The following is a 27,988-nucleotide window of genomic DNA, read 5'->3' on the forward strand; positions in this document are numbered from 1 at the left end:
ATATATATATATATATATATATATATATATATATATATATATATATATATATATATATATATATATATATATATATATATATATATATATATATATATATGATCCGACGTTAAACTCATATCAAGCAATGCTGAGGCTGCATCTCTGTGTTTCGCCTGTTGTACGCGCTCGACACGTCTCTGGTACCGACTGCTGTCACGGGCCGATGAAGCTTCGGTAACCTTCTCATGTAAAAGTTTAATTTATATTTCCTTTATTAAATACTGTTCACAAACGAATTTGCAAATAAAATCACTGACCACTTATAAAGTGATCCGCACATACTCGAGTGTACGCCAAATTCCATTCCGTTATATCTCGAGAGATGCGTGACAGCCATTTCTCGCGACTTCGCTTGGATAGCTCCTTCGTGTCATTTCCTTGATGTGTAATGACCGCTGGCAAACGAAAGAATGATTTCTTGTCTCTATCAGCTCTGCTGCCACAACCAAAGACAGCACAAAAGTTTACCACCGATAGGTTATGCGACTCAGCCGTGCATGCCAGTGGCTTTGTGTGTCCTCCAACATGGCCGACAGCTAAACTGTGACGTCACACGAGACCACTCCATTGGTGGAATTCTAGCAACACAAAGTTATCTATCAACTGTCTCTTTAAAACCACCGAGATGGGGTCCTTATTTGGCAGGAAGTTAGCTTGCAGCTAACAGGAAGCTAAATAATGAGGGCACATTGAGGCGCAGGAATTGGCAAAGAGCAACGAGTCCAAACATTGCTCTTTACAGTCGTTACTACTCCTTCTAATACAGGTAAAACAAACAAAGTGGTGCTTAAACGCTGTAAGTGTTTATTTGGCTGTTTTGTTGTCGTGTTCCTTCGTGGGGTTTTCGGCGCTTTGTACCGGAGCAGACATGGCTCAGTGTGCCTACATTACCTCCCAGCAGAGTAAAATATAACAAATGAATACAACTGTTTGTAAGAGTACGGTAAGGGTTTAGCGTCACGTGCTGTCCGCGTGTTGTGTACCACGGTTGCTCGTTGAGACTCGGGTACTTTAAATTCTGTCCGCTGCAGCTCTAATACGCTTACATAAGCTTTGGAAACTGATGAAGGATTTAATCATTTGGGTTACACACACACACACACACACACCTGGCTGTAACCTCACCTGTGGTTAGCTGCAACATCGATGAGTCACGTCACAAAGGGAAGATGGATCACCCCGTCGACCTTAAGACTGGAGCCAATAGGGACCGCCATTCATTTATTAGACGATTGATTAATCTGTGGGTTGTTATCATCATTCTCTCTCAAAGATTGAAATGGAAAGCCTTTATGTGATTGTACAGAATACAACAACATAAGGAGTGCTACTCGTGATCAGTGCTGTCTTAAGATAAAGGAAAAACACCACAAAAGACAAAACAACTTCAGCAAACAAGCATCCACAGCCGTCAACACGGATTCTAAAATAGTAATCGAGAATAAATGTTATTGCACAAGTATGAACGATATTATTGCACAAGATTCTGTTGATTTGACCGCGAGAGGACAGTCATCATATTGCACGGGGAGCCATTCACTGTTTGTTGTTGCTGTTATAGAACATATGGGGAAGTCACATTTATTGTGCTGTAAACAACAAATATTTGATATTTTGTTAAGGAAATAACTAGAATTGTTCATCAGCTTTTAAAGATCACCTCCATACACGTTTTTAGGACATAGAAAACACTGCTTAAAGTAGCAAGTTGTTATTACATAGAAGAACTAAACATTCTAGATTCCCGGCTCCCTCCAACAATGTTCAAATAAATATATATATTTAAATATATATATATATATATATATAAAGAATCACGCAAGTAAAATATGAGAACCTAAGACACAAAATAATGCAAAAGTTCAATATAGGTATAGCTGTTTTGTGGTAGACAAAGTAAATACAAAATTAATCAACAATATTGTAAAGTATCAAAACGGTAAGTAAAAGTATATTGGGGTAAAGTGACAATAAAAATGTAAAATCTAATATAAATACATAGTGCTGTGTAATACAGTGTTTATGCACAAAAAATATGATCTCAACATTAAATCTAGTCCTTTCTCATTAATAAATCTGGAAAAATACAAATGTTTATTTCAAAAGTTGACTGGACACGAGATGTTTTCTCTGTGAACACGCACAGACTGGAGGCTTCAAGTTTCCACATCACACATGGTCGTCTTCTAAACCGGATGTACGGTCACTAGGTTACACGCCTGAAACTCAGGTTTAAGGGGAACTCGGATAAACTCAAACATCCAAGGGAACGTTAAGCAAAACCCAATTCTGTGTGACGGGGGCTGCTTTAAAAATCCCACTGCAGCATCATCTTCATCTTCCTCCCCGCAGGAGGAAAAAGCGGTCGGCCGCCTGTGTATGAAGACAAGTCAGAGGCAGCTATGGTGAGTAAGAGGGAGAAACAAGTGACCGTGAATAAAATATTGTCTGCTCTGGTGAAGCTGGGGTTCATACAGGCAGGAAGATGCCAAAGTTAAAACACAGCTGTGTTTACATAATGTGTATTAAATAAGAATATGGAAGGACAGACTGGCCTCCTCCTCACTTCATTGTTCTCCTTACCCTCCTCTTCATCTGTGTGCCAGTCTTCAGCGGTGGATCTCAAGACTAAGGAGGAGAAGGACGCGGAGTTGGACAGACGAATCGAAGCTCTGAGGAAGAAGAATGAAGCTCTGGTGAAGAGGTACCAGGTACGGAGTTCTTTTACACACAAACGCACACAAAATGTATCTTTTGTGTCAACCCATCAAGTTAGTGATACTACTAGAGGACGCTCAAAGATAACTGAGGATATTGCAGACAAACCATAATGCACATGTGCACATGACATTAATGGATGTCATATTATATGTTAGTACTAGCGTGGCCTTCAAAAAATTAAGAAACTATCTTTGAGCTTAGTGGAAAGCTTTATTCTGACATATATGTTTTAAACAGTTATTAAAGGTCTTCATTTTTCACTGTAGAACGTTTTTTGCATTGCAAGTCCACTCCTATATAATAACAGATATTGGGTATAAGTCTTGTTCCACTGTCGAGGCTGAAACACACACCCCACAGAGAGAAAGCCGGAGCACGTGTGTCCGGCTGCTTTGTGCAGTCGACACGCTCCAATAAGAAATCTACCAAGACTGGTTTACAATTATAAGGAATTTAATTCCACTGATGCAAGTACGATTACAGTTAAACATTGGAGTACATACTCCTACGAAATATTACAATATTAACCCACTTTGGAAAAGAACTACCTCTGGTCCCAGGACACAGCCGTCCCGCAGATCCACACGCTAAAAGAGGCAGAAAAAACACTTCTAACCCGCCCACATATTCGTTCGCGACTCCTCCCCTTCCGTCTATCTCAATTTCTATTGGCTAACTTCTCTATGCACTTCAGTAAACGCCTGTCTTCATGACTCTCTTTCCCTGAGTTTCTAACACATTCAATGACTGTCAGTTATGGCTTTATCCCTTCTATAATCCTTCAGTATGAAAGTTAAACTTCTGCAACTTGGCAGAAGCTTCATGTCTTTTAGCTACTAATCCTACATCACTTTATGTTATCTTAATTATGCATTCCCAAAACCCTTATGTTTATGACTAATTATGAATTCTTAATTATGAATTATTAAACACTTTTATTATATCTACTAACTACAGTTTTTGCTCAAATTTCTTACACCACCACACAAAGCATTTGTAATTGTTTTCTGGGGACAGGTGCTGATGCTGACCTTATTAAGCAGATCAGGTATCAGTTGTGATGTAAACAGGCTACAGTTAAAGGAACCGTGTGTAGGATTTAGGGGGATTTGTTGGCAGAAATGTATAATGACCTGAAACTAAGACTGGTTGTGTTTATGTTAGCTTAGAATGAGCCATTCATATCTACGGTACATAGGGATCGGGTCCTCTTGACTGAGTCCGCCATGTTGCACTGCCATGTTTCTACGGTAGCCCAGAACGGACAAACTGAACACTGAAATTTGAGGGACCCTTTTGCGGTTTTCTATTGCGTGAAGGCCACAGTAGTTCTCTACGTGCTTGGAAAGGAAGGAGTGAGCAGAGGAGTATTCAGTTGGATGCAATCTGCAACCTCACCACTAGATGCCACAAAATCCTACACACTGCTCCTTTTAATGCAGTTTCTTTACCAGTGTCATCTAAAAAGGTTTAGAAGTCTCTCTGCCATCATTCAGTCACGGTCCCAGTAAGTTCCACACAGCGTGGAATATAGATTTTTAATTTGGGGAGCACTGGTTCCGGATCGACATTTAGGATTGGCAGATGGTCTGAGGAGAGAAAGCGTTGTATCAACACAACGTAAAGTATTATGGAAAAAAAAATCTGCAACCTTGGTATTACTCAATATAATAATTACCATTTATTCTAAGTGTGTGGTTGGAAAGCAGCACAGTGGTACCTCCAACATTTCAAAGAATATGGTGTTGACCTCATTTAATGTGTTCTTATTCCATACTAATGTATACATTGAATGCATCATAAAAATAGTCTTGTTTGTACTTGTTTTACAATTGATAAACAAAATCATCCCCCTAACTTTTTACTGTCCTGAAATTATACAATATGCTGATTCATGTCGAATCAAATCCGACGCGGTCAATTAAAGGTAAATAGAAATCTAAAATGTGAGACAGTCCAGAGTTTAGATTTGGGGCCCGGCTGTAGTCTCAGCGCACTCATTCGGTCACCTGATCTCAACAGGAAATAGAGGAAGACAAGAAGAAGGCAGAGCAGGAGGGCATTGCCGTGACAACACCCCGGAAGCCCCGCCCCCATGAGCCGGAGACGGACAAGAGGAAGACGGAGAAAGAAAACTTCACTGTCACAGTCGACCTTTCTAAGCAGACGGGGGTAAGGCGTGACGTGGATCTTAATTCTTTTTCTTTTTCAATCATGGCACCTTTTCAAAGTTTTTACTCCTGATGCACAGATGCACACAATCATCCACTGAAATAACAGTCTCACAACAGATGAGTTGTAGAATAACCGTGACGCGTCTTTCCATCATGTGATGTTGTTTTGTCGGCTGTAGAATCGATAACCTCTTCATCTGGTTTATGATGATCCTGCAGACGGAAGACGCAGCTTCTAAACTGACAGATTTGAATTACTGTGTTTATCAGTTTACCAACCAAACGCCTGCCAGTCTACCCATCATGCATCTGTCATCTGCCCACTGCTTGTGTTGCAGGTCTGGTACAGCAGTTCCATTTTGGATTGATATATTTTCATTAATGTACATAAAATCCTATCTGCAGCATACTTAAAAAAGTGCGGTAAGCGAATATAATATACACAAATATACAACATCATCAGAACCATGAATATATTACTGAATATAAAATTAAATACATCTGTAATAAACTGCTTAAAAAACGGCAAAAGAGGATATTCAACAAGGTGAACTATATACAACGTGATAACGTACCGGTAGTTAGAATAATAATTATTACATATGTCTTTTTCATATAATGTTTTTTTGCTTTTAATGCCTGATGAATGTTTGATGCAGGTAAATAAAATTGCTGCCAAAGAGGAGAAAAGTAGCCTATGAGGTCTGTTTAACAGAAATATTTTTTTAGAATGGGGAAAATATGGATGAACGATGGATTATTTGTCTTAGCGAAGACAACAGACGGTTTAGTTTATATTTTCAGTTCTTATCACCAAGATAAGATCTTTGAGCTGGAGGGATGTAAAAGTCAGTAAACCTGTCGGGATGAGTCATTGTGTATTTCATGGTAATGTACAGTGATCCTGTTCTATCACAGTATATGTACATTTTGATGTTGATAAATAATTTAATATAGTAGTTCTGGAGGCTGAATTAAGTCATTCTACATTCAGAGAAAAAGTTAACAGATGTCAATGTCTGTTCTCGGTTAATCCGGTGATTTAAATGCACATCACATTGAGGCAAGACCCGCCTCCAGTTTTACCACGAAGTAGTCCTGCTGAGTAATTTGCCACATTGCCCGTAATGGCCCAATAAAACCAGCAATATTGTTAGCAAAACGATCAATTCTACACTGTATGTAGAAAATATACAGTCTGGGAAAATGGCATAAAGACAATCATGCTGTTGGCACAAAATGAAAACATGACACAGACTGAAAATACGAACAGTTAGCATCAGAGAGTTGATGAGAGGAGTGCTTTCATCTGTTGGTCAGCCAATTTGAGATGATTGCACCTGTTATAGCAACAAGATGTTGTACCAGCCGATTATATCCTGTGAAACAAGCTCTTCAATCGGTTTATCCAACTCTTCCTGTTCAGTATATGATTCAGTTCAGTCTTTTATATCTGGTATCATGTACTGCAAATTGTTTAAATGCATCACAGTGTACCAGCTGCACCATATGAACACAAGCGGATCACTTCTCCTCAGCTTCCCTAAAAGTTTTCCTTTTTTTAAATATGGGGAGAAAAAAAGAGCAGCCGGAGTGATTTTGGCTTCACATGAAGCTATTTTTGCGCATTCGGAGAAATTCTACCTAGAAAAAAAATTTGTGTGAAAGCAATTTGTGTGACTGAAATGTTGAATGAGAAATGACAACACTCCAACAACACGTATATATTTTAACATTAGAAGCACCGTCCTTTACTTCTGTTGAACCTGCAAGAGCTGATCTTCTGTCTAACAACTAACAACTCCTGAGGGCAATACCTGTCTCTTTAGCTGCTAAATGCTCCACTGTGTCACCAGCTAGTCTCTGAAGTCTGCCTTCATCAGTTCGGTGGAATTGAACTCCAGCTCGTTTATCCTCTGGGTGCGGTTCGTTTGGGCAGGTCTGTTACAGACCAAAACAACCACCACGGTTTCTGCCTGCTAACAAACAAACTGGTACGGTTCAGTACGGTTTGTTTGTTTGTGTATGATCCGACCCAAGTGTAGGAATCATTGCGCCTTTTGGGGGGGGGATTTAGAATTTTGTGTGTATTTTTAGGTGGTAATTTTCCAAATGAATGGTTTGTCTAAACGGATAAATGCAGACAATGTAATAAATGATGACTAGTGCCAATATTGACCTGCGTAGTTTGTGAAATTGGACGGTGTCACATTAATCTATTTCTGAAACGGGGGAGTCTGCTCTTCTTTTATTCTTTGACTTCCAGGAGTTTTCTCGCAATCGAAATTCTGACCAATTAGGTCACAGTTTCAACAACAGGCAACGGGGGCATCTGCTCCACCTGTGTAGCCCTCTAAATGGATATTCATTAAAGTCAAAAGGTCAAATTTGGTTCATTAGTCTGTTCAACAGACTCCTGATCCCTGAGCTTAAGCTTTGCCTTTTTCTCTCCGTTTTCATCATGTTGTAGTTTTGCATAATCCACAGCCCTGATTAGTCTTTTGTACTTTTTATATGGCACCAATTCTTCAGCTTGAGGAGATTGAGTGCGTTTTAAATTAAGTACAGACGTTAAATTCAGGACAGGCAATACTTTTCCCATCGGACAATTGGCTGCTAGATTTTCAGAACTCAGAGATTTACCAGTTAATTACCATCTAGAATAGAATATGATGGAGCAGTCGTGTGCACAGATCATTTACAGTGATTTACAACATGTTTTGGTTGAAGAGACCCGAAACGAGCTATCCTAATAATCTTCTGACCAGACAAGGATTTCTTTTATGACCCCCCTGCTCCACGTACTGACTGAAATTATTAAAATATGGTTCTTAGTACCGTAACTTAAACCTATTGTCCATGCTGTAATTACTGTGTGTTTCCTGCAGGACAAGAGAGTCGTAAACGACTGGAAACCTGGAACGCCCCGCGGCCGGAAGACATCAGAGGAAAGCGACGGCCACAGAGGGGGTCCGAGCGATGGCGGCCACAGAGGGGGTCCGAGCGATGGCGGCCACAGAGGGGGGCCGAAAGATGGCGGCCACAGAGGGGGTCCGAGCGATGGCGGCCACAGATGGGGGCTGAACGATGACGGCCACAGAGGGGGTCCGAACGATGGCGACCACAGAGGGGGTCCGAGCGATGGCGGCCACAGAGGAGGTCCGAAAGATGGCGGCCACAGAGGGGGGCCGAATGATGGCGACCACAGAGGGGGGCCGAACGATGGCGGCCACAGAGGGGGGCCGAACGATGGCGACCACAGAGGGGGGCCGAACGATGGCGGCCACAGAGGGGGTCCGAACGATGGCGGCCACAGAGGGGGTCCGAACGATGGCGACCACAGAGGGGGTCCGAACGATGGCGGCCACAGAGGGGGTCCGAGCGATGGCGACCACAGAGGGGGTCCGAACGATGACGGCCACAGAGGGGGTCCGAACGATGGCGGCCACAGAGGAGGTCCGAGCGATGGCGGCCACAGAGGGGGGCCGAACGACAGCAACCGGGGTGGGCCAAGTGATGGCCCCAGCCCCCCCAGGAGGACGGGGTCGGGACGAGTGGGTCGAGGAGGTCAGAGAGGAGGAGGAGGAGGAGGAGGAGGAGGCGGCCGCCAGGAGAGAAGAGAATGGGAACCTCGGACACCCAGAGATGGAGAACCTGGGGAGTCAGGGGGACCGGGACGCAGAGGAGGAAGGAGGGCAAGAGGAGGAGGAGGAGGTGGAGGAGGTGGAGAAGGAGGAGGAGGTGGAGAAGGAGGAATGCCAGGTGGCATAGACAGGAAATCCAAGGTGAGTGTGGATGAACTATTATTCTTAAAGCTTCTAAAGTTAATTGATTGATATAAAGTCACCGTGAAACTGGAGAAGAGCAGAATTATAATTTTCATGTACGTCTTATGATGCACCTGGTGGTATTTTCTGTATTTTTCTTGGAGTCCTCTTTCATCAGTTTACCTGAGAGGGAAAGTGGTTCGTCATGACCTCAGACTACTGTATTCAAAAAACAAGCCATTCCTCATTCATTTGAATGGAGCCAGGCTGGCGGCGTTGGTGTCAACCATAGACTGTATACAAGAAGTGGACGTAGTCGTCGTGATGTCACTCATTGGTTTTTGGACTGCTGTTTTAAAGCTTTGTTTGGCATATTGGTTGGTTTGGTTGCTATCTTGGGTTTTCAATACAGCATGATGCTCATTTCGTAGATTATGATCCATTTAGAGTCAAATAGACCATAAAGCGGAGTATGCTTTAGGGCACAGTGATTGACAGGTCGCTGCCGCTACCAGAGACATATACGGCATCTCTACTTCACTTCCGTTCACTGGTTGCTATACAATCAGACTTATTTTTGCAACCAGAGGAGTGGCCCCCATATATATATATATATATATATATATATATATATATATATATATATATATATATATATATATATATATATATATATATATATATATATATATATATATAAATAAAATAAATCAATATAATTTTTTGCAGCTGTGAACTTTGCCAATGTTAACATCTTGTAGTTTTCACTAATCTGTCACTAATGATGCAGCCCTTTGTTGTTGTTTCTGGACAGGAATGGGCGGAGAAGAGGCGACAAAACATTGAGAAGATGAATGAAGAGATGGAAAAAATGGCGGAGTATGAGAGAGGACAGCGGGTATGAGTCACTGTTTACAGATTGTTTCAAAGTGTTTTTAGCTCATCAGATGGTATTGATCTGTTGTGCTTTGATTTTTTCTTTTTCAAAACCATCCAAGATTCCCGTCTCCTGTCATCTGAGACTCTCAGATTTCAGCTTTATTGATCAACTTGAAACACTCATATTTCCTCAAAAATGACTGCCCTGCTTACATCTGAAGGAAGTCCTAGTAGCTGGCAGTCTGAAAAAAACCCCATAAAAATCCTTTATTAAATCATGGATGAATCATATTTCCCTTTTCTTTCTCAAAGTGATCCCAGATGTATTATCTGCCTCCTACAGGCTTTATGTTTACAGGCTTTACCTGGTCTGTGGTCAAAATGAACATGGAGGACACGTCATGTGGCAGAGCTTTACATTAATGAATCTTCTCCGTAGCCGGATGGAGACAAGCCGCTCCGTAACTTCCTGGACGACCCGAGACGTTCAGGCCCAGCGCCAGACATAGACCGCAAAGAGGGCAGCAGGAGACATGTCCGGAACTGGGGAGGGCTGGACTTTGATAACGTGAAGACAAGAGCCGAACTGGAGAAAGAGTGGACTGTGAGTAATGTCGTTCTTTGAAGAGGTCCTGTGGCTTTTAACAGCCACCCAGTCTTGTACCTTCTGCTACAGCATTATTCATTTTCCTCACTTTGTAACACCTGCTGTCTTTGTAGAGTCGAAGGCCTGGACCGAAAGGCTCCACGGACATGACCATGTCCATGACCGGCCGGGAGAGAGCAGAGTACCTGTGCTGGAAGAAGGAGCGCGAACAGATTGACGAGGAGAGACTAGCACGCCATCGTAACGCCACGGGCCAGTGGAGACGAGAGTGGGATGCACAGAAGACAGAGAACATGTGAGGAAGACGATATTGAACCTGAGTTTGAACAGATTTGTGTGATGCTGCCTGAGGAGGAGCAGCTTGAAACACGTCGCATTGCAGAGCAGCTGCTGATTTAAGAATTGTCTGTGTACTTGATTTCTGTGATCTAGTGCTGCAGCTTAAAATTATTTTCATTATCAATTAATCTGACCGGTATCGCTCTCGATTTACTAATTCATTGTTTTGAATGTCAGACAATGGTAAAGGAGTCTGCTGAAATGTCCCAAAGCCCAAGATGATGTAATTCAAAATGCTTGTTTTATTTGACCAACAGTCTGGAACTCAGAAAATACTAAAATCAGAGAATCATCACATGAGAAGATTTAAAGCAAATGTTTGTATTTTTGCCGAAAAAGGGACAAACGATTTGATCATCAAAGTAGTCGATTAATCGATTTTAAAATGAAAGTCGTACGTCTCAAAAGGAGCATCAAGATGACTAACGGAACCAGAATGCTGTCGAAGTCACAAAAATAGCAAATTAACTTCTTCAAATTATGCGTTGTGAGAAATGTTCAACCACTGTTGTGTCCCAACACGCACACATTGAGGACCAGATATTTATCATTTCACTGAACCTGGAGGAACACTTTTAAATATTTGTTCTACACTGTAGCCACATACAATACACGTATACTAGTGGTCCCAGTCACACGGACATTTTTATCCTTTAATTACATGTAGCTGATTATACTGACATACTTTCACTTCAACTCCTTTTTTTAATGCAGGAGTTTAACTTATGACGGAGTATTTTTGTCGTGTGGTATTAATACGGCTACAAAAGTAAAGGATCTGAATGATTCCTCCATCTCTGGAAAGAGGGCAGGTTAGGACGATAGAAAGTGTTTTTCGTCATCTTTATTCCAGCTGATGGGATTGACGAGAAGGACACACTGATATTTGATGTGTGTGTGTTTGTTTCTAACCCTGCAGCCTTTTTCACAGGTTCAAGGAGGACCCATATGCGGCCTCAGAGGGCATCACACCCGAGCAAGGCGGCAGGAGAGGCAAGTCTATACACACACGCGCGCGCACACACACACACACACACCACCACCAGTGTGCTGTTGCTGTGGTTACACAACAGCTGTCAGGACGATGTCACCACCTCCATCGCATGTATCCGCTCGCCTGACATTACGTCACCTCGTCTCGTGGACTCATCGTCAGCACACACCACACGACCTCCCTCTCCGGCTAACTACGGCTGTTGTGTGAATGACAGTTGATTAAGCTCGTTATGTAAATGCTCGCTGTAGTTCCCCGGAGTCCAAATCAACCTTCGACGTCGTGCTGAGAGGAGCTTTCAGAAGGACCCCACTTTTCCTTGATTGAGTCCCTCTCAGTGAAGTAAAATTACAGTAATAACAACAAGTGAACAAATAGCTCCAACCATTATGAACCAGCCTTTATTATATAAACACCAAATTATTATCTTCTTTTTGTCACCTGAGGCCGGTACTGTCAGTGTAATAAAAGAGAAAGAGTTCAATATAACGACTGCAACAGGACGGGGCCAAATGATTTAACATGTTTGAATTAACATTGTGGTGTTATACAATAGTATCAATAGCCAATTTAAATGAATGATATTGTTAGTCTATATGAATACATTTAGATTTTGTTCATGAAATGTAATTTATGTTTTTTTCAAAGTTCAAATTGCTTCAAAGTAATGAAATATAATGAATTATTGAAGAAGTTAGGTTTAGAGAACAGACTGATGACGTGACTCCTACAACAGGTCTGGATCACCTGTAAATTGTTCGTCCTAAGAAAAAATTCCAAATAGGAGAGAATTGTTGAATGCAGCAGGTTCTCCTCAATGACTCGTACAATCTGTTCGTCGAGCGGTTCTCGAGGCACATTGAGACGCTGAAGTCGCCTCCTTACCGTGTCCTTACAAGGGAGCTTTATGATGACATCGTTTTGCTCATGCGTGTCCTTTTAATTCCAGGCAGTCATCCGCCTGATAAAGATAATTCACTGTGGGACCGTAGTAATCCCACGACGCCAGTCAAACTCTGTCCAAAGGGCCTTGCATCTTTATTGCTGCTCTTCTGTTCTAACGCACATTTAAAAACAACCGGTCACTCTGGACTGATTGACATGTGAAGGATAATAAAGATTCAAACTAAGGCGTTTAGAGGGAGACGCTAACAGAAATATTCAAAGTGCGATTTTAAATGATAGTTTCATGGAAATGAAGACAGTTTTGTCAATTTCATGTTTTCGAATGCAACTCAACAATTGGGATAAATTTGATCAACATTCTAGCAGGTTTTTACACCGGTAGCCCTCGATACATCTGTGTCTCACGCGTTTACCTCGTTAGTGACATTTTTGTTTTGTAGCAAAGTGAATAATGTTTACATCGTTATCATGTCTCTGATTTATCTTGTGGACAAGGTGTGTGTGTGTGTGTGTGTGGGGGGGGGTTGGTTGGGTTGGGTTGTGTGCATACTGTAATGTGTTTGTGTGTGTCCTCTATGCAGCCCGGGGGCGTAACTCTCGTACAGAGCCTCGGGGCAGGGCCTCAGGTTAGACCACAGCATGGGACTGAGATCACAGTGTGTGTTTTCATTTTGTTTCCATTTGTGTGTCTGTCTGAAGCACAACAGCTGCATCCAGAACCACAGTCCGTCAATAACAGACACAGTTGTATTTATCAGGGTTTTGCTTTGGCATTGGGCGAGCATCTGTAAACCTCTCCTCATCTTTAACGCTTTGATAGCTTCTGACTGCACACACACCAAACTCAAATGTGTGACAGTGTTGTTCAAATATTTCTTAGGGCTTGTGTCGCCTCCTCGGAGTACCCCGGGGGGGATGTTTGCCTTTTTCTGTGGCAAGAAAGTTCAAACAACAGCCAAAAATTATTCCTAACAGCTGTTCAGTCCCGGCTTCTTTATTTCTGTGTCTTACTGGAGAGTACGTCACAGATTATGACATTACACCTGCCCCACATTACGCATGCACTCGCTTTGGCTTGAGTGTGTGTGTGTGTGTGTGTGTGTGTGTGTGTGTGTATGTGTGTGTGTGTGTGTGTGTGCTTTTCCTTTTTTCTCCTCTATTTCTAATTTCTGGAATGACTTGAGTGTCCTCTTCACAGCCCCAGGGTGCTCTATTCAATCTCATACAGAATGCTTTTTCTCCTCACTGATCCCTTCATTTCTTTTGTACTTTTTTTTTTTTTTTTATCACATCCTCCCCTTCGAGCTCCTCCCCCCTCGCTGCATTTCCTCTCTGACCTTCTCTCGCATTTCTTCCCCCATCCTTCCTCCTCCTCCTCCTCCTCCTCCTCCCTCAGTGTTCCTGAACTGTGACGGTTTACATTCCCACACATTTCTTTGGTTTCCTTTCCTTTCCCTCTTGCTTCTGTTCATATCTCCATTGACTGCTCATCTTTTCTGTTTCTCTCATTTTGACTTCTTTTTATTTACTTGTCTTTCCTCTCTCAATCATTTTGACTATCACTCTCTCCGTCACATCCCTCCCATACCAGTATGTTTTCTCATTTCACCATCTCTTGTTTTCCTCCACCATGAAATGAGGGGAGAGATGAAGGGATCTTTCATTCATGTATCATTTACATAATTACCACTAATGTAGTTTTCTCCACAGCTTCTTAGGTGGAACATTTACCACTCCACACCTAATGTTTCTTTCTGTTTTTGCGTCATTTTAAATCGTTTTTGTCATTCCTGATTATTTCATTTATATAAAAACAAAATGATTTGCCACGTCAGGAACATTCAATGTCGACCTCCACTACCAAGTGAACCCTCAGCATTTCGTATACTTGTAATTTTAAGTTTTCATCTTAAAATTACAACCTGTGCTGCCCTTCACTTGAACGCAGCACATGTTTTTTTGCTCATAACCGTAATGTTTGTCCTTTTTTAAAGGGGCTTTAAAATATTTTCTCTGTTAGACACCGTATCATGGAAGCCAGTCTTTAGCTCTCATTTTTCCTCTTTTCATCATCCACTAGCTAACGGACAGACGTTTGACCTCGTCCCAGAGTTCAGATGGACTCTGAGGCGGGACAGCTGCTGTCACACAAGTGTCCTCTCTGATGTTACGCAACACATCAGCTCTTGGACTGCGGCTGATTTTTATTTTAACTAAATACTCAAAAGATGAGTTTTGAGATTTTGGGTTATTTTGCTTCCGTAACACGTTGGAAATGTATTTTATTTATTTCACTACTTAGTCTATTTATGTCTGTAGATTTCTCCTAAATTAGATAATGACTCATTTGCAAATTTAAACATAAAATGTGATAATACTGAGCTTATTGACTCACTGTGAGGATCATGAATTGTGGTTCCTGCCTCTTAATAAGTCCCTTTACGCATCACCCCCCCCGCCCCCTCTGACCACACGTCCACCATTTATTTTCCCATCTTTCAGTCCCTCTCCTCTTGAATTCACCTTAACTTTTAGATGAAGTGTCCCAAAATATTATGATTCGCCATCAATATATATATATTTTTATTCCAGACGACAGCAAGCGGCCTCCGAAAGCTTCGACATTTGGTGACTTCATGTCCCAGGGCAGGACCCCGGGGCAGCGAGGCGACCGGGGAGGAGGGAGGGGCCGAGGACAGAAACCGAGCTACAGGTAAATCCATCACAGTCTCTGTGACTGTCACAGACTCGACCAAAGATGACCTGTTCATGCTCAAACACCGCCACTGTAGAACCGATGGGATGTTACTTCATCACTCGTAACATTTGATTATTATTTTCAAGGTTGATTTATTGATAGTTTCCATTTGTTGGCCTGTTATTGTGAATCGTGCAGTGGTGGAATGTAACCAAGTGCATTTATTCAAGTCCTGTACTTCAGGCTACTTGTATTTCATTTGAGTATTTCCATTTCATGCCACTTATACTTACACTCCATTGTACTCTGTTGTACTTTTTACCGCATTAGATACGTCTGAAAATTCTAGTTACTTTGCAGATTCAGATTATTAATACAAAATAGAAATAAACCAAATTATGATATATTTCAAGTTAAGTTACCCAGCAGTGTATAAAGTAATAACGTTAGCTCCACCTTTACCAGCTGCTTATTTATAATGTAATATAATAAATATTATTATAAATTGGGCCATTCTGCACAATGAGTACTTTTGGTACTTTTAAGTATTTTTTTATGTAATACTGTTATTCAAGTAAAGTTCTAAATGCAGAACTTTTAACAAGGTATTTTTACACTGTAGTATTGCTACTTTTACTTAAGTACAAGATCGGAGTACTGTAATATGGTCCAGGACATCAGGGAGTTCTGGATGTTGTGTTTTTGTTCTCCCTTGATTTGTTTACGCTGTAAAATGCATTGTGTGTGTGTTTTTGGGGAGATGTGATATCTTTCTTTGTGAGTTTGCTGCTTCCAAAGTTGATGTGTGTTGATGCCTTTTGACAGCATGCATGATAACCGCTGGGAAGGAGAAAGGGAAGAGGAGGAGAAGGAGGACAAGACGAAGAGAGAGGAGAAGACTAAAAAGAAGGAGAAAGAGGAAATAAAGAACAAACCTCCCGCAGCACAGAAGGTACAGGAGCTTCATCTGTATTAATAATGCATGCTGGAGTCAGACCCAGACTGGGAACAGATTTGATATACGTTTCATTTAGAACGAAGAAAAATCCTGAAAATTGGAACTCAAAGACATTATTTCATTAAGACAGTGCTTTAGATAGTTGACACATTTAAAATGTCTAAATTAATTCACCCATCTCTGCAGTTCCCCCTCACTCTTGAGGGTGTTTCAGTGTCTTTCAGCTCTGATAGCGTTAACACCCCCACTGACTGCTGCAACAAACAGCAGAGGGACAAATTTGTGAACTAGCTGGTGAACATCGTGCAGCGGTTAGCAGCTACTTAGCCAGATAGTTGGTGGAGACCAAACCTAAAAGCTCAACAAAGTGATTTAAATGGTGATTGTGTAAATTGACAACCTGTATGCAAACAGGTTCACTGAATCAACGGCTCATTTTGCTGCCCCCAGGTGACCAAAAACTCTTGTTGCAGGTTTTTAGATCGCAAACTCTTTTCAATTACTTTCCCATAAACCTCTTCAAATCTTTTCTCAGGCGGAGCCGAAGAACGGAAACGGAGAAGATGACGACGAAGAATGGGAGGATGCCAGCGACGGAGAAGACGACGAAGGGAGCGACTTGGAACGCGACGAGAAGAAAGACACCGGGAAGGAGAAGCCAGCCAAGAGCAAAGACAACTCTCCTACATCTCCCCCACCTCGTTCTCGACCGACATCAGCAGGAAGCCCCAAAGATCAGAGGCCTCCCAGGCCCAAGGTCCACATCCCGCCCCGGGCAGCAGTTCAGGAGTCCCCAGAGGGAGGCAAGCCCCTCAGCCCCTTCCTCCCTCTGGAGAGCCACCAGCCCGTATCAGACTGGGGGGAGGAGATGGAGATGCAGTCACCCCGCAGCAGCATGGGAGCCGAGAGCCCACTGAAACCTCCCAGCGTGGAGGCCAGCCCACCCCAGAAGAAGCAGCAGGAGGAGGAAGAGGAGGAAGAGGAAGAGGAGGAGGAGGAGGAGGAGGAGGAGGAGGAGGAGGAGGAGGAGGAGATGCAGTCACCCCGCAGCAGCATGGGAGGCAAGAGCCCACTGAAACCTCCCAGCGTGGAGGCCAGCCCACCCCAGAAGAAGCAGGAGGAAGAGGAGGAGGAAGAGGAGGAAGAGGAGGAGGAAGAGGAGGAGGAGGAGGAGGAGGAGGAGGAGGAGGAGGAGGAGGAGGAGGAGGAGATGCAGTCACCCCGCAGCAGCATGGGAGGCAAAAGCCCACTGAAACCTCCCAGCGTGGAGGCCAGCCCACCCCAGAAGAAGCAGGAGGAGGAGGAGGAGGAGGAGGAGGAGGAGGAGGAGGAAGAAGAAGAAGGAGAGGAGGAAGAGGAGGAGGAGGAGGAGGAGGAGGAGATGCAGTCACCCCGCAGCAGTATGGGAGGCAAGAGCCCACTGAAACCTCCCAGCGTGGAGGCCAGCCCACCCCAGAAGAAGCAGGAAGAGGAAGAGGAGGAGGAGGAGGAAGAAGAAGAAGAAGAAGAAGGAGAGGAGAAAGAGGAAGAAGAGGAGGAGGAGGAGATGCAGTCACCCTGCAGCAGTATGGGAGGCAAGAGCCCACTGAAACCTCCCAGCGTGGAGGCCAGCCCACCCCAGAAGAAGCAGCAGGAGGAGGAGGAGGAGGAGGAGGAAGAGGAGGAAGAGGAGGAGGAGGAGGAGGAGGAGAAGAAGGCAGCGATGGAGAGCCAAGCTGTCAGCTCCAATGAACCTGCTGAGCCACAGAAAGAGGAGGATGCGGGTAGAATGCTTAAACCCAGTTGTTTTTAACTCTGTTTTCTCTGCTTGACTTCTTGTGTCTTATCTCTACTTTTTCTTCTCCCTTATTCCCCCCCCCTTCATGTGCAGCCACAGACGTCTCCTCTCCTTCACAAAAGACGAAAGCCCAGCAGACTGTGATGGTGTCAGAACCAGAGTCCGTCCCCACAGACTCCCCCGCTCCACCGCCATCTGACCCCGCCCCCTCTGAGGTTTCTTGCCCCTCCCTTTCTGAGGTCAGCAAGGCTGCCGTGACGACGGACCAGGATACACCTGCTGCTCCATCACAAGGTAGCAGAAACCTCAAATAACCAACTAGACACGGCTAAAAGTCTACAGTCATGCTAGCAGCTTTCTGAGGCTGTACTTTGGCAGAGTGGTGCTCAAAACAGCTGATTGTTCAGGTGTCCGGTCCAGAACTTTACTGTTTTGGCTGACTCTTACTGCTCTCGTAGAGCTTTGGGCCTCAGCAGGAAGCTATTTACAGACCAAAAAACACACGTGTGTCATGGTGACGTTTACCACAGTCTGGTCACCACGGTTGTCTAAACAAACTTTGAAGGTAATCTATTCAATATTTGTCTATTGCACGGCCTGCTAATAATGTTGAGCAGGATTGAGTTCACTCTATTGGTCCGGCCCTCCACAACACTCCCTGTCTCTCATGTGGCCCCTTGTGAAAGATAATTGCCCCCCCCCCCCCCTGTTCTAGACTAAAGTGGATGATCAAGTGTTGTTTGAGGGTAAAAAAAACATTGAAGGGATCAATGGAATAGATCAGTCGCTGAAATGTTTTCTCTCTGACAGAGGACGAGCTGGACGCCCCTCCCTCTCCAGCCGCCCTGGAGGTTGACGATAGCTCCTCTGAACCGGAAGAAGGGAAAGATGACGACACGACGGCCGCTGGGACCGACGCTGCTCGGACAGCGGAGGAAGTTGAGTCCTCGGAGCCGACGTCCTCGGAGCCGACGTCCTCGGAGCCGACGTCCTCGGAGCCGACGTCCTCGGAGCCGACGTCCTCGGAGCCGACGTCCTCGGAGCCGACGTCCTCAGGTGCGGTCCATATCAGTGACTTTGAGACTGTGCCTTACTGTAAGAAACCCCCTGCACACTTCCAACACCCTCTCACACTTCCCTCGGTCTTATTGTTTAATGCGTTTGTTCGATAACCTCGTCTTCATTGTCCTTGTTGTGGTTCTCCCGCTCACTCCGCTTCACTTTCTTTCGTTTCCTTCCATGTCTAAATGAATAATGGTGGGAGCTGTTTGGTGGCATGACAAATCCAAAGACATATTTATGCACTCACAAAGCATTTTGCCTGGTTTTTGGATCTGACTTGAGCCTCCACCAACCACCAACCCTACTTCCTGTTTGAATCTCCTCCTGACTGTCTTCCTGCTCCTACTGTGATGGACTGTACCAGCACTGACTCCACCTCCTTTAATCGTCTGTATAATGCCCTTATCCTTCCTCCTCGCATTCTCATCTTCTTGGCTCCTTCAGTGCTAAAGTCAGTTTGTAAATCACTTTGCTGAGAGGAAAAAAAGGTATGTGAGTGAAATGTGTTTTCTGAACATTGATGGCACCCTGGGAGCCAGATGTCTCAAGCTGAACTACCCTCCCAAACAAACCAAATTACCACATTATCTGTCAAAATGAAATCTACGACTGCATCCAGGTCTTGAGCAACAATCCCAGGAGGTACGCCTGTTGTGTTTGAGACTGGAGGAGTCAACTGGAAAGAGCTGCCTCTGAATGGCTCAAACAAATCTGGACTTAAACTGGTGCACAGATTGAGAGGGCGATGCCTCCGCCAACATCGATGACAACATGTATCTTAGCAGAGCCAAACTGCAGATCTACACACAAATCACGACCGTACTCATCAAGCGTCTCAGAGAAGGAAATCAGGTCCGAGAGCAGGGTAGGAAATTTACATATTTTTTAGGGGGCAATTTTTGCCCCCACTGACTGAAATCCAGGGGCATTTAAAAAAAATTGTGGGCAATTTTTGAAACTTGTGAAATAACATTTAACCTTTGTTCAAAATAATAAATATACTTATTTAGGCTGACAGTATATGAGCAATTGTCATCAAATGGCAACAATAAGACTATTAGGCAGTAGTCTACAGATTCAAAGTGTTTTCTTAGATTTTTTGAGCAAAAAACAAACATAAATCAGACAATCATATTAAATTTTATTCTTATTTCTTTGTGGTTATTTATTGTTATTACATTTTTTTTAAACAACTATTAACAATTATTAAGTCAACGATGCCTTCATTACATATACATTAGTCATTGTATGGAATTATTGAGAAAAACATTTTTATAGCACCTTCAACATTTAAAAAATGTGCCATTTGAAGGTCCAAATTCAGTTCAGAGTTTTTTGCTGAGTAAAATATCTTAATTGACTGTCAGTCAGGTATTATTCATCAGCAACCCTCAAATCAAAGAATAAAAACACTTTGCGCACAATTTAGGTGTATTTTCCCTTTAATTCACGAGATGCAGGCAGCATGTTTTGTAGTTAATGTGAATATAATTCATTTAATCTAATTCCCATTATGCAATATGTATACTTTGTTGGCATCTTATTCTGAAAACCGGATATTCGTTTGTCTGAAGAAACCGGATGTTGTCTCACGTTAATCTTTCCGCTAGCTTTCAAAGTCCTTCGCTCGCTCCCGATCTGCGCCGTTTGAATGCGTTTACCGTGAATTTCAGCATATAACGCTCGGTGCACTAACATGTAAGTGTCTGCTGAGTTGATCGCAGTCACAGGTCTGATTAAGAAGCGCTCCATTTATTTATTTGTTTAGGAAGTTCGGTTTTTCACGCACACGCAACATCAGTCAAGGCGAAAATCAAAACCGTTCTATGGCAACTGCACTGGGTCATATAGGCTACGATGTTTTTGACAAGTTCATTACATTGTCATTATTATTAGAGGAAATTATGGGGGCATTTTTTGCCCCCCTCCTAGTGATATCAGGGGCAAAATTATATTTCTTTGGGGCATTTTTGCCCTTTGCCCTCGTGTATTTCCGACGCTGTCCGAGAGGGATGCGTTTACAGACCTCCTCTTAGGACGAGGAGTGAAAGTGTTTTATCAACTGTCTTGAGGTCCCATTGAAGTGAAGCTGAATGAGGGATGTAAATCAATCCTCTGCAGTGACACAGAGCCCAGTTCAAGTGTCCCTTGAATGAATTAGACCTCATTGTTTTGGAACATGCATCTCTTCCAACGTCTTCATATTACTCTTTAACCGACTACAATCCACAAGCAGTGAAGTGTAGTTTTTATAGAAGCAGCGGGGCTAGCTAGTCGCTCAAAGTCTCCTTTGATTGGATGCTTTCTTTTTGTAATGGCCCTCGAGTGCAGGATGAGTCATGAAACCGTTTTATAGAATCAAAGAGATTTGATTTTAAAGGAATACTAATGTTTGGCATATAATAAGAGATAAATCAACAATTAAAACAGACACACGGGACTCAAACTGGGAACATTTATTTTTCATTTCACTGGGACTTTAACTCTTATCTCAGATTATTTACTCTGGTGCTTTCATGCAGACGTGTTTTGTGAGAGGAGAGCTGCCTGATGACAATAAGCTTATTTAAAGATCAATGACTTTTAGTCTGTTAATGCTGTATTTCTAAATATCATTATGGGTTTTCATTTTAACATAAGATTTTTGCATATATTACCTTCGTAAGTATACAAAGTCAATGATAATGTATTCATATTTCAAACCGCAGCTCCATCCCATCATGATCATTTCTAGTTTCCAGCTCTGAATGTCAAACGGTGACGTTGGAACTCCCTCTTGTTGCTTCATGAATGTCTCCTGAAGACGTCTTTGCAACCAGAGAAGTGATTCTGAGACACTTGATCAATGGTCCAGTTATTTTACTGCCTCCTTTTTGTGTTTTAACTTCTGACCAGAAAGCAAAAACTGCACATTGAAATTCAACATTGGGCTGTGATGTGACTGCAGTTTTGTGATACTCGAGGACATTTTATTAAAGTGCACAGCGGTGTGAGCCTCTGAAGGCTCTGCCCGGTCTGCATGACCGGTCACACCAGCAGGGCCTCCAGCTCTGGTGTCCATGAATGAAAAACTCCAATCTGCTTCCTGCTGAGCTCCTTATGATTCAGAGCCTTCCTGTCACAACTCAACCTCTTTAACTGCTTCCTCTGCACAGACTATTTTAAAGTGTGGTTATGCTTTTTCCTAAAAATGAATTTATTCTTTGGATCAAGTGCAATGCAAACTCATTGTTGCCTTATTGTTATTTATGTTGATGCAGTAGAATCGGCCACTTGGAGAGAAATGCACCTCCTGGAACCTTGATTCATTAGCGTGCATGTTCTCACCAGTGGGAATAGGGACCACTCACCCTGCTGAGAGTCCTCCTCGGTCTGCACACAGCGGTTTAGAAGTGAGCTAAGTGAATAAACCACAAACTAGATGAGGAAGTCCAGTCATTAGTGGTGGTGTCACTTTGGCTAATGGCTAAGTTTTAGAAAAGAAATTCATTGAGATCAACTTCTTCCAAATGTAAGCTCACCAGAGTGTGACAACGTAGAAGTGAGAATATAACCGTGCTGCTTAGATTCACAAAGTCAAAACATCAGAAATGGAAAGAAAGAAAGAGAGACTCTTTCCTTGCACTTAAAAAATGAACCCCAGTAATCCTCCCCCACTTCAGCTGCATGGCTTCATTAAAGTGTGATCTCTGCTTTTTATATGTGGATGTCCAATAAGGAAGTTATGGCTTTAATTGACTACATTTACCATCAACTCTGATTGGACATCCACATAAAACATGCAGAATATTCCCTTTAAAGAGAAGCGGAGGACTAGTTTGACCCTAATCAGTGAAGGAGTGAGTGAGCAGCGATATCACTTATATATCATATAATAAGGGCCGTTCACCTCAGTCGTCAACCAAGTAATCCAAGACTCTTTATAAAAGCTGCTGAAACAATAAGTTAATTCATCCTCAGTTCATTTAAAGATCAATTAATCATTACCTTCAGTTTTCAAGGCCAAAAATGCTTTTGGTATTGTATTATATTTTGGTTTTGGACTGTTTGGTTGGACATTTGAAGATGTCACTATGTGGCCTCTACAGGTTGTGTGCAGTACATGTGACCTGATGTCTGTAGAATGATGTCATACTGGAACCCGATATGGGTATTGGTCGGGATCATCCATCTCGAAGCAATATGCCGACATTGTTTGGTTCAGTGTAAAAAAGCAACGCCGACGTAGTAACGAATCCTCTTTACAGCAGTAGTGCCTAAGACTAGAGGCTGAAACATTTAGAAATTCTTATTTCTGATGTTCAGTAGAACAGAAACGTGTCTGGTGGCATTTTACTGGTACGGAAAGATAATCTGTCGTCTTTTGTTCTTTGGTGCAAAAGCCACTGATTACATCTATGCTTCTTCCTATGACTCATCAGCAGCAGCCAGATGAGCTCATGCGGGCATGGTGTGTTTGTGTCATGCACACATACACACACACACATACACTTGTGTTATCGTGTGTGTTGGTGTCAGGGTGGAGATCAGGAAACCAGGGAAATTAGAAGCACAATTATGTTTTTTGAAAGGCTTTTCAGAGGAAATGAGCTGCTGCCTGCTGAACACATGATCGGGCAGACAGAAGGGCGGCCGTTTGAAGTCTGATTGAATTAACTCTTGTGATGCTTGTGAGGCTCCACGGTGGACTCTCTGACACTCAAGTACCAGCAAACACCCCAATAATAATTTTTTTTTTTCTAGTCAGTGTTCAAATTCAGAAAACTAAAGCATGATGGGAAAAAATGGGCGGATGTAAAGAAAAACGAATCATCCTCCACTAGCTTCATCCAAAAATGTGTACTTTCAGGTCCACTTTCACTGGACCATTACTTAGTGTAGATTAGTTTATTTTTATTTCATCAACAGAAAAGTATCGGATGTCCCGTCTGTGCTGAATCTGATACGACAGCGAGCAGCGTAGCACACAGAATGGAGGGGAAACGGGAAGCCTGCATCAGTTTGACGTTGACACAATCGGCCTATCAGCACCTCTCTCACTCACAAACAAGTTATATCTCTTTTGTATCTCGCTTTTTAAAAAAATGTTATACTGATTAAACAGAGGATAACAAAAACATATTCGACATATTGAAAGCCAAGTTTCAGTGCATTTCCCAAAATGTCAAACTTTTAAGAAATGTTGAGCCCAAATACCCAGAGCAGAAGAGGGACGTTTCCTCCAAACCCAAAAGATTTCAGGATTCGTGGCGACATGAAAGTGAGAAAAGCCGGCAGAACCTGACATTTTAGAAAAGGAAGCAATAAACACGTGTGCTTGATGCGTTTAAATAGTCTGTCTGTTTATAAAAGTGATGCTTGTAATTATTCAGCAGATGAGCTGAATGAGTGCTGTTAATAATGCTGCTAGAGTCTGCCCCCCCATGTGTGCACACTTCATGTTTACCGTGATGATCTTTGGATAACTGCATCCAGCACAGTGACTCACATGCACCATCACTTCCTCCCTGTGTTTGTGTCAACAGGCTGAAGCTGCTGGGGACAAAGAGACGGCTGGAGAGAGGAGATGGATGAAGAGCATCACGCTACTCGTCACTGGAGTGGCCGCCACACGTCTGAAGAAATGAAATGACCACCATCATGAGGAGGCGGGGCTGTGTAGCGCTCTTGCTCAGCTGTTTCTTTTGGATCAGTGGGTCTGATCACCTCTGGGCCGCCGCCATGTTTTGACTCGCTCTGTTACGTATGAAGAGTGAAATCTCCTTCATTGGCTGTTTTTTGTTTTTATTTCTATGTTTTGTTCTCACTGTGGGGTGTTGAGCTTTTCTGCACTGGGAAAATTAAGCTTGATCCGATTTTGTCCACATGTAGATATGTTTTCACTTCAAGATCATTTATGTAAAATCACTTGTACACGCTCAGAACTTTACAGAATTTGGCAAGGCGCAACATTTTCCGTCTGAGATTGTAAGTTTATGAATTTGGGAGCTGGAATTGGCTGACCCGTCTGTGTTTTAGGTGATGTGCAGGCGGGCTTTGCGAGGACGTATCGGTTTATAAAAGGCTTCCAGCTGACCAGTGTGGAGGTCAATATCTTATGTTGTTTTAAACGTACCGCTCAGCTTTTTCCGGAACGGAACAAACACGGCTAATTTCTGTTTGTTTCAGTTGGGAAATGATAACTTCATTGAGTTAACGGATGAATTCATCTCGCCCTGACGGGTGGCCTCACTTGAGGCAGATTATCAGATTTTATACAGTTTTTTTTCCCCCACGTGGGCAGAGGTACTACCCAACTCCTGTGAACAGACTGGTGTGTAAGATCAGTGGAATTGACCCTTTGCTGAGAACAGTCCCCCCCGCTGCTACTCCGTCACGCTGTCAGAGCCACCGTGGAGCCCACACGGTCACCAACTGCCCTCCCTGAATACAGCTATCTGGTCTTTGGGAAAACAAAAGCGATTTTAGAGAGAAGCAGACCTACAGGTCTACAGTATGTGTTTGAAGGATGTGTCCAGGCTGTATCCTGCTGACTCAGCAGCAAAAACAGGTTTAGAAATCCAACGATAGCCGCTAAAGCCAACCATTACAGATCCGTGTGAACCACTACCTCACCCTGATAATTGTAAGCGTCTAACAACATTATGGAAAGCAACCTAAAGAGATGGATCCTTTTGCGGCTTCACTCTTTTAATCCGTAGGGTTCACTTTTTAAATTCACAGATGCAATCATTAAAATACGATAGCAGCATGTGTAAACATTCAGTTTAGCTTCAGCAGCTAGCGTAGCATAGAAGTGTTGATGTGGTAACGAGCGTCACTATTGACAATGACGAGCCCCAAATCCACCAAACCAGCCTGAAGAGGAAGGAAACAGAAACGATTGCGTAAGAGTCTGTGGAGCGGCGCTGACTGATGCTACGTTCTGATTGGCCATTCTGTGTTCGAGGGGCGGGCCAATTAGCAAAGGGTCAATTCTCCTTCATTATGAGTTGCTTTGCCAGTTTCTTCGACCCTCTCCACCCACGAAACATTCTTACTGTGGACTCTATCTGTTTTTATTTGGACATTATATGCACACAGAGTCTCCTAAGGTGGACTGATCGCGCCTCTCGCTGCAGTTGCTCTGAGCTTTTGGTTGTGCCGTCTGTTGTGAGTGAGTGTGGTGGCCATCTTGTGACTGTTTACCATCTCTGTGATCTCCATTAGAGTTCATAATGTGCAGCCTGCCCTGCTCTTTGAGTTCATTATGTGACTTTTAATTACTTGGACAGAGAAGTACTGTTGTTTTTCATATCGGACCCACAGGCTCCATTTTATTTCTTTCTAAAGACATCTGGACGCACTGAAGATCCTTCAGAACTAAGAATCCTTCAGCCCGACTGTTGCCACGGGCTTCACTGCAGATAGATGGGGGTGTTTTACGTGTGCTTTATGGTTTGTTTTGCATCAGAGCCAGCTGTGCAGGCCTGCTGTTGTAGAGTAACTGACTTCAGCGATCTTTGGCCGGGGCGTCCACTCGGATTAACTTCAAGGATCGTGTGTGTTGCCTGAGGGCGCGCTGACGGAACACCATGTGACCTCGTCCTCCTCTCCAGTCTATCAAAAATATCAATTATGTATTTCGAGGCGGCGGTCCCTTTGCTGTTTTAATTATGTAATTGTGCGTCACAATCAGACGCAGACTGTGCTGTCATTCTGTTGATCATCAGTTCTACAGAGACATCTGTTCATATCTGTCTGAAGCTCTTTCAGGGCCTCTTGTTGTCTTTGATCAAGGGTCTCGCTCCAGAATGGAGTGTTTTTGGCTTTACGTTAAATAGTTATTTTTGAACAGCCGTGTTTAGAGGATATACTTGTCTCTTATTTGGAAAGACAGACTTTCATTAAAGTGTAGTATCATGAATTACTACTTTTTATTTTGGAATGGAAGCCTTCATTGATGCCTCGGCACACTAAGGGCTTTTAGTTTGTGCTTTGAATCATGCCTGTGGACACCGGGTTAATGGGATTAATGGGTTGCTTTAATGGTTTTTGTTTTGTTTTCTGTATTAGAGGGAAAAAACGATGCTTTTGGATTGACAGGAACTGCAATATGTACAGTTTTTAAATGGAAAAGAACATTCCACCGTTGGTTGTTTGTGCAAAAAGTAGCTTGTGAGCTATGAAAAGACATGAGGGTGTTTTTGCACATCGATGTTTGTTTTTCTGAGCGTCGATGACGGATTGTAACTAAGGCAGGGTATATTTCTATATACATCCATTTCTACAATGTCTTCCTGATTGATACATGAACTTGCTCTGAGAACGTGCAGCCGTTCTCATAAAGATTATCAGGACCAGCATGAATCCAAAACTGTGAGCTTTTTAATGGCGTCAAAGCCGTTGATGAAATAAACGTCCCTCGTCAGCGCATACATCAGATGGAGAAAGAGCCCTGATGGTTGTACCCACATGAAATGTAAAGCACACGGCTGCTTATCAGTTTTTGTTCCTCTCATTTAGCCAATAAATGTATTTCTCTGATTTCTGGAGTCGGTCTGATTTCTTCTAGGTGTGAGACTAAACAGATAAAAACAGCACCAGCTGCATGGAGGAGAGACGCCAGCAAGTGTTGTTGCATGTAAGGCACCCAGAGTGCACTTCGTTGTATTTTCTCCACAGGAAGGGCACCCTAGAGGGCACTGCATCACTTCTTCTCCACTGGAAGGGAAGAGAAGCTACTTCTGCTTTGGTTTGTTTGTGAGAAATGGAAATAATGTTCAGTGTGAGGAGGAAGACGTTTCTTAGAGCTGGAGGCAGATGATTACATCCACTGACCTCGCTGCTCATCCACTCATCCGCCACAGAGACGCGTGAATGTATGTCCCGCTCACCAGGCAATTTAAAGCATTCTGCCTCGTGCACATATTGAATACCCAGACCGCCGTCTTTTTCTGTTGGAACCTGGTGTTGTGCACGATATTGACCTTGCAGGCTGCTGCAGGACAATAAGAATAGCCCATAGCTCTTCTTTTCATCCCTGTTAACGTCGCTCAATGCGCAGCCCATACGGTCTCCGGGT

General features: G+C 43.1%; 1 protein-coding gene across 1 annotated transcript; it reads left to right on the top strand.

The window, feature by feature from the left end:
* The first annotated feature begins 707 nt into the window (after window positions 1-707).
* ccdc9 (coiled-coil domain containing 9) lies at window positions 708-27,442 on the top strand. Its single transcript, XM_079272334.1, has 17 exons — window positions 708-808; window positions 2,395-2,447; window positions 2,649-2,753; window positions 4,786-4,935; window positions 7,826-8,722; window positions 9,519-9,602; window positions 10,023-10,187; window positions 10,304-10,485; window positions 11,461-11,522; window positions 13,011-13,055; window positions 15,022-15,142; window positions 15,953-16,079; window positions 16,621-17,080; window positions 17,786-17,848; window positions 17,956-18,156; window positions 18,673-18,880; window positions 24,457-27,442. The coding sequence occupies exons 2-17, from the start codon at window positions 2,445-2,447 to the stop codon at window positions 24,554-24,556; spliced, it is 2,973 nt and encodes a 990-aa protein (XP_079128460.1). The 5' UTR covers window positions 708-808; window positions 2,395-2,444; the 3' UTR covers window positions 24,557-27,442.
* Window positions 27,443-27,988: the final 546 nt, after the last annotated feature.

The sequence above is a fragment of the Melanostigma gelatinosum genome, assembly GCF_949748355.1.
Source record: "Melanostigma gelatinosum genome assembly, chromosome: 7".
NCBI classification, from domain to species: domain Eukaryota; kingdom Metazoa; phylum Chordata; class Actinopteri; order Perciformes; family Zoarcidae; genus Melanostigma; species Melanostigma gelatinosum.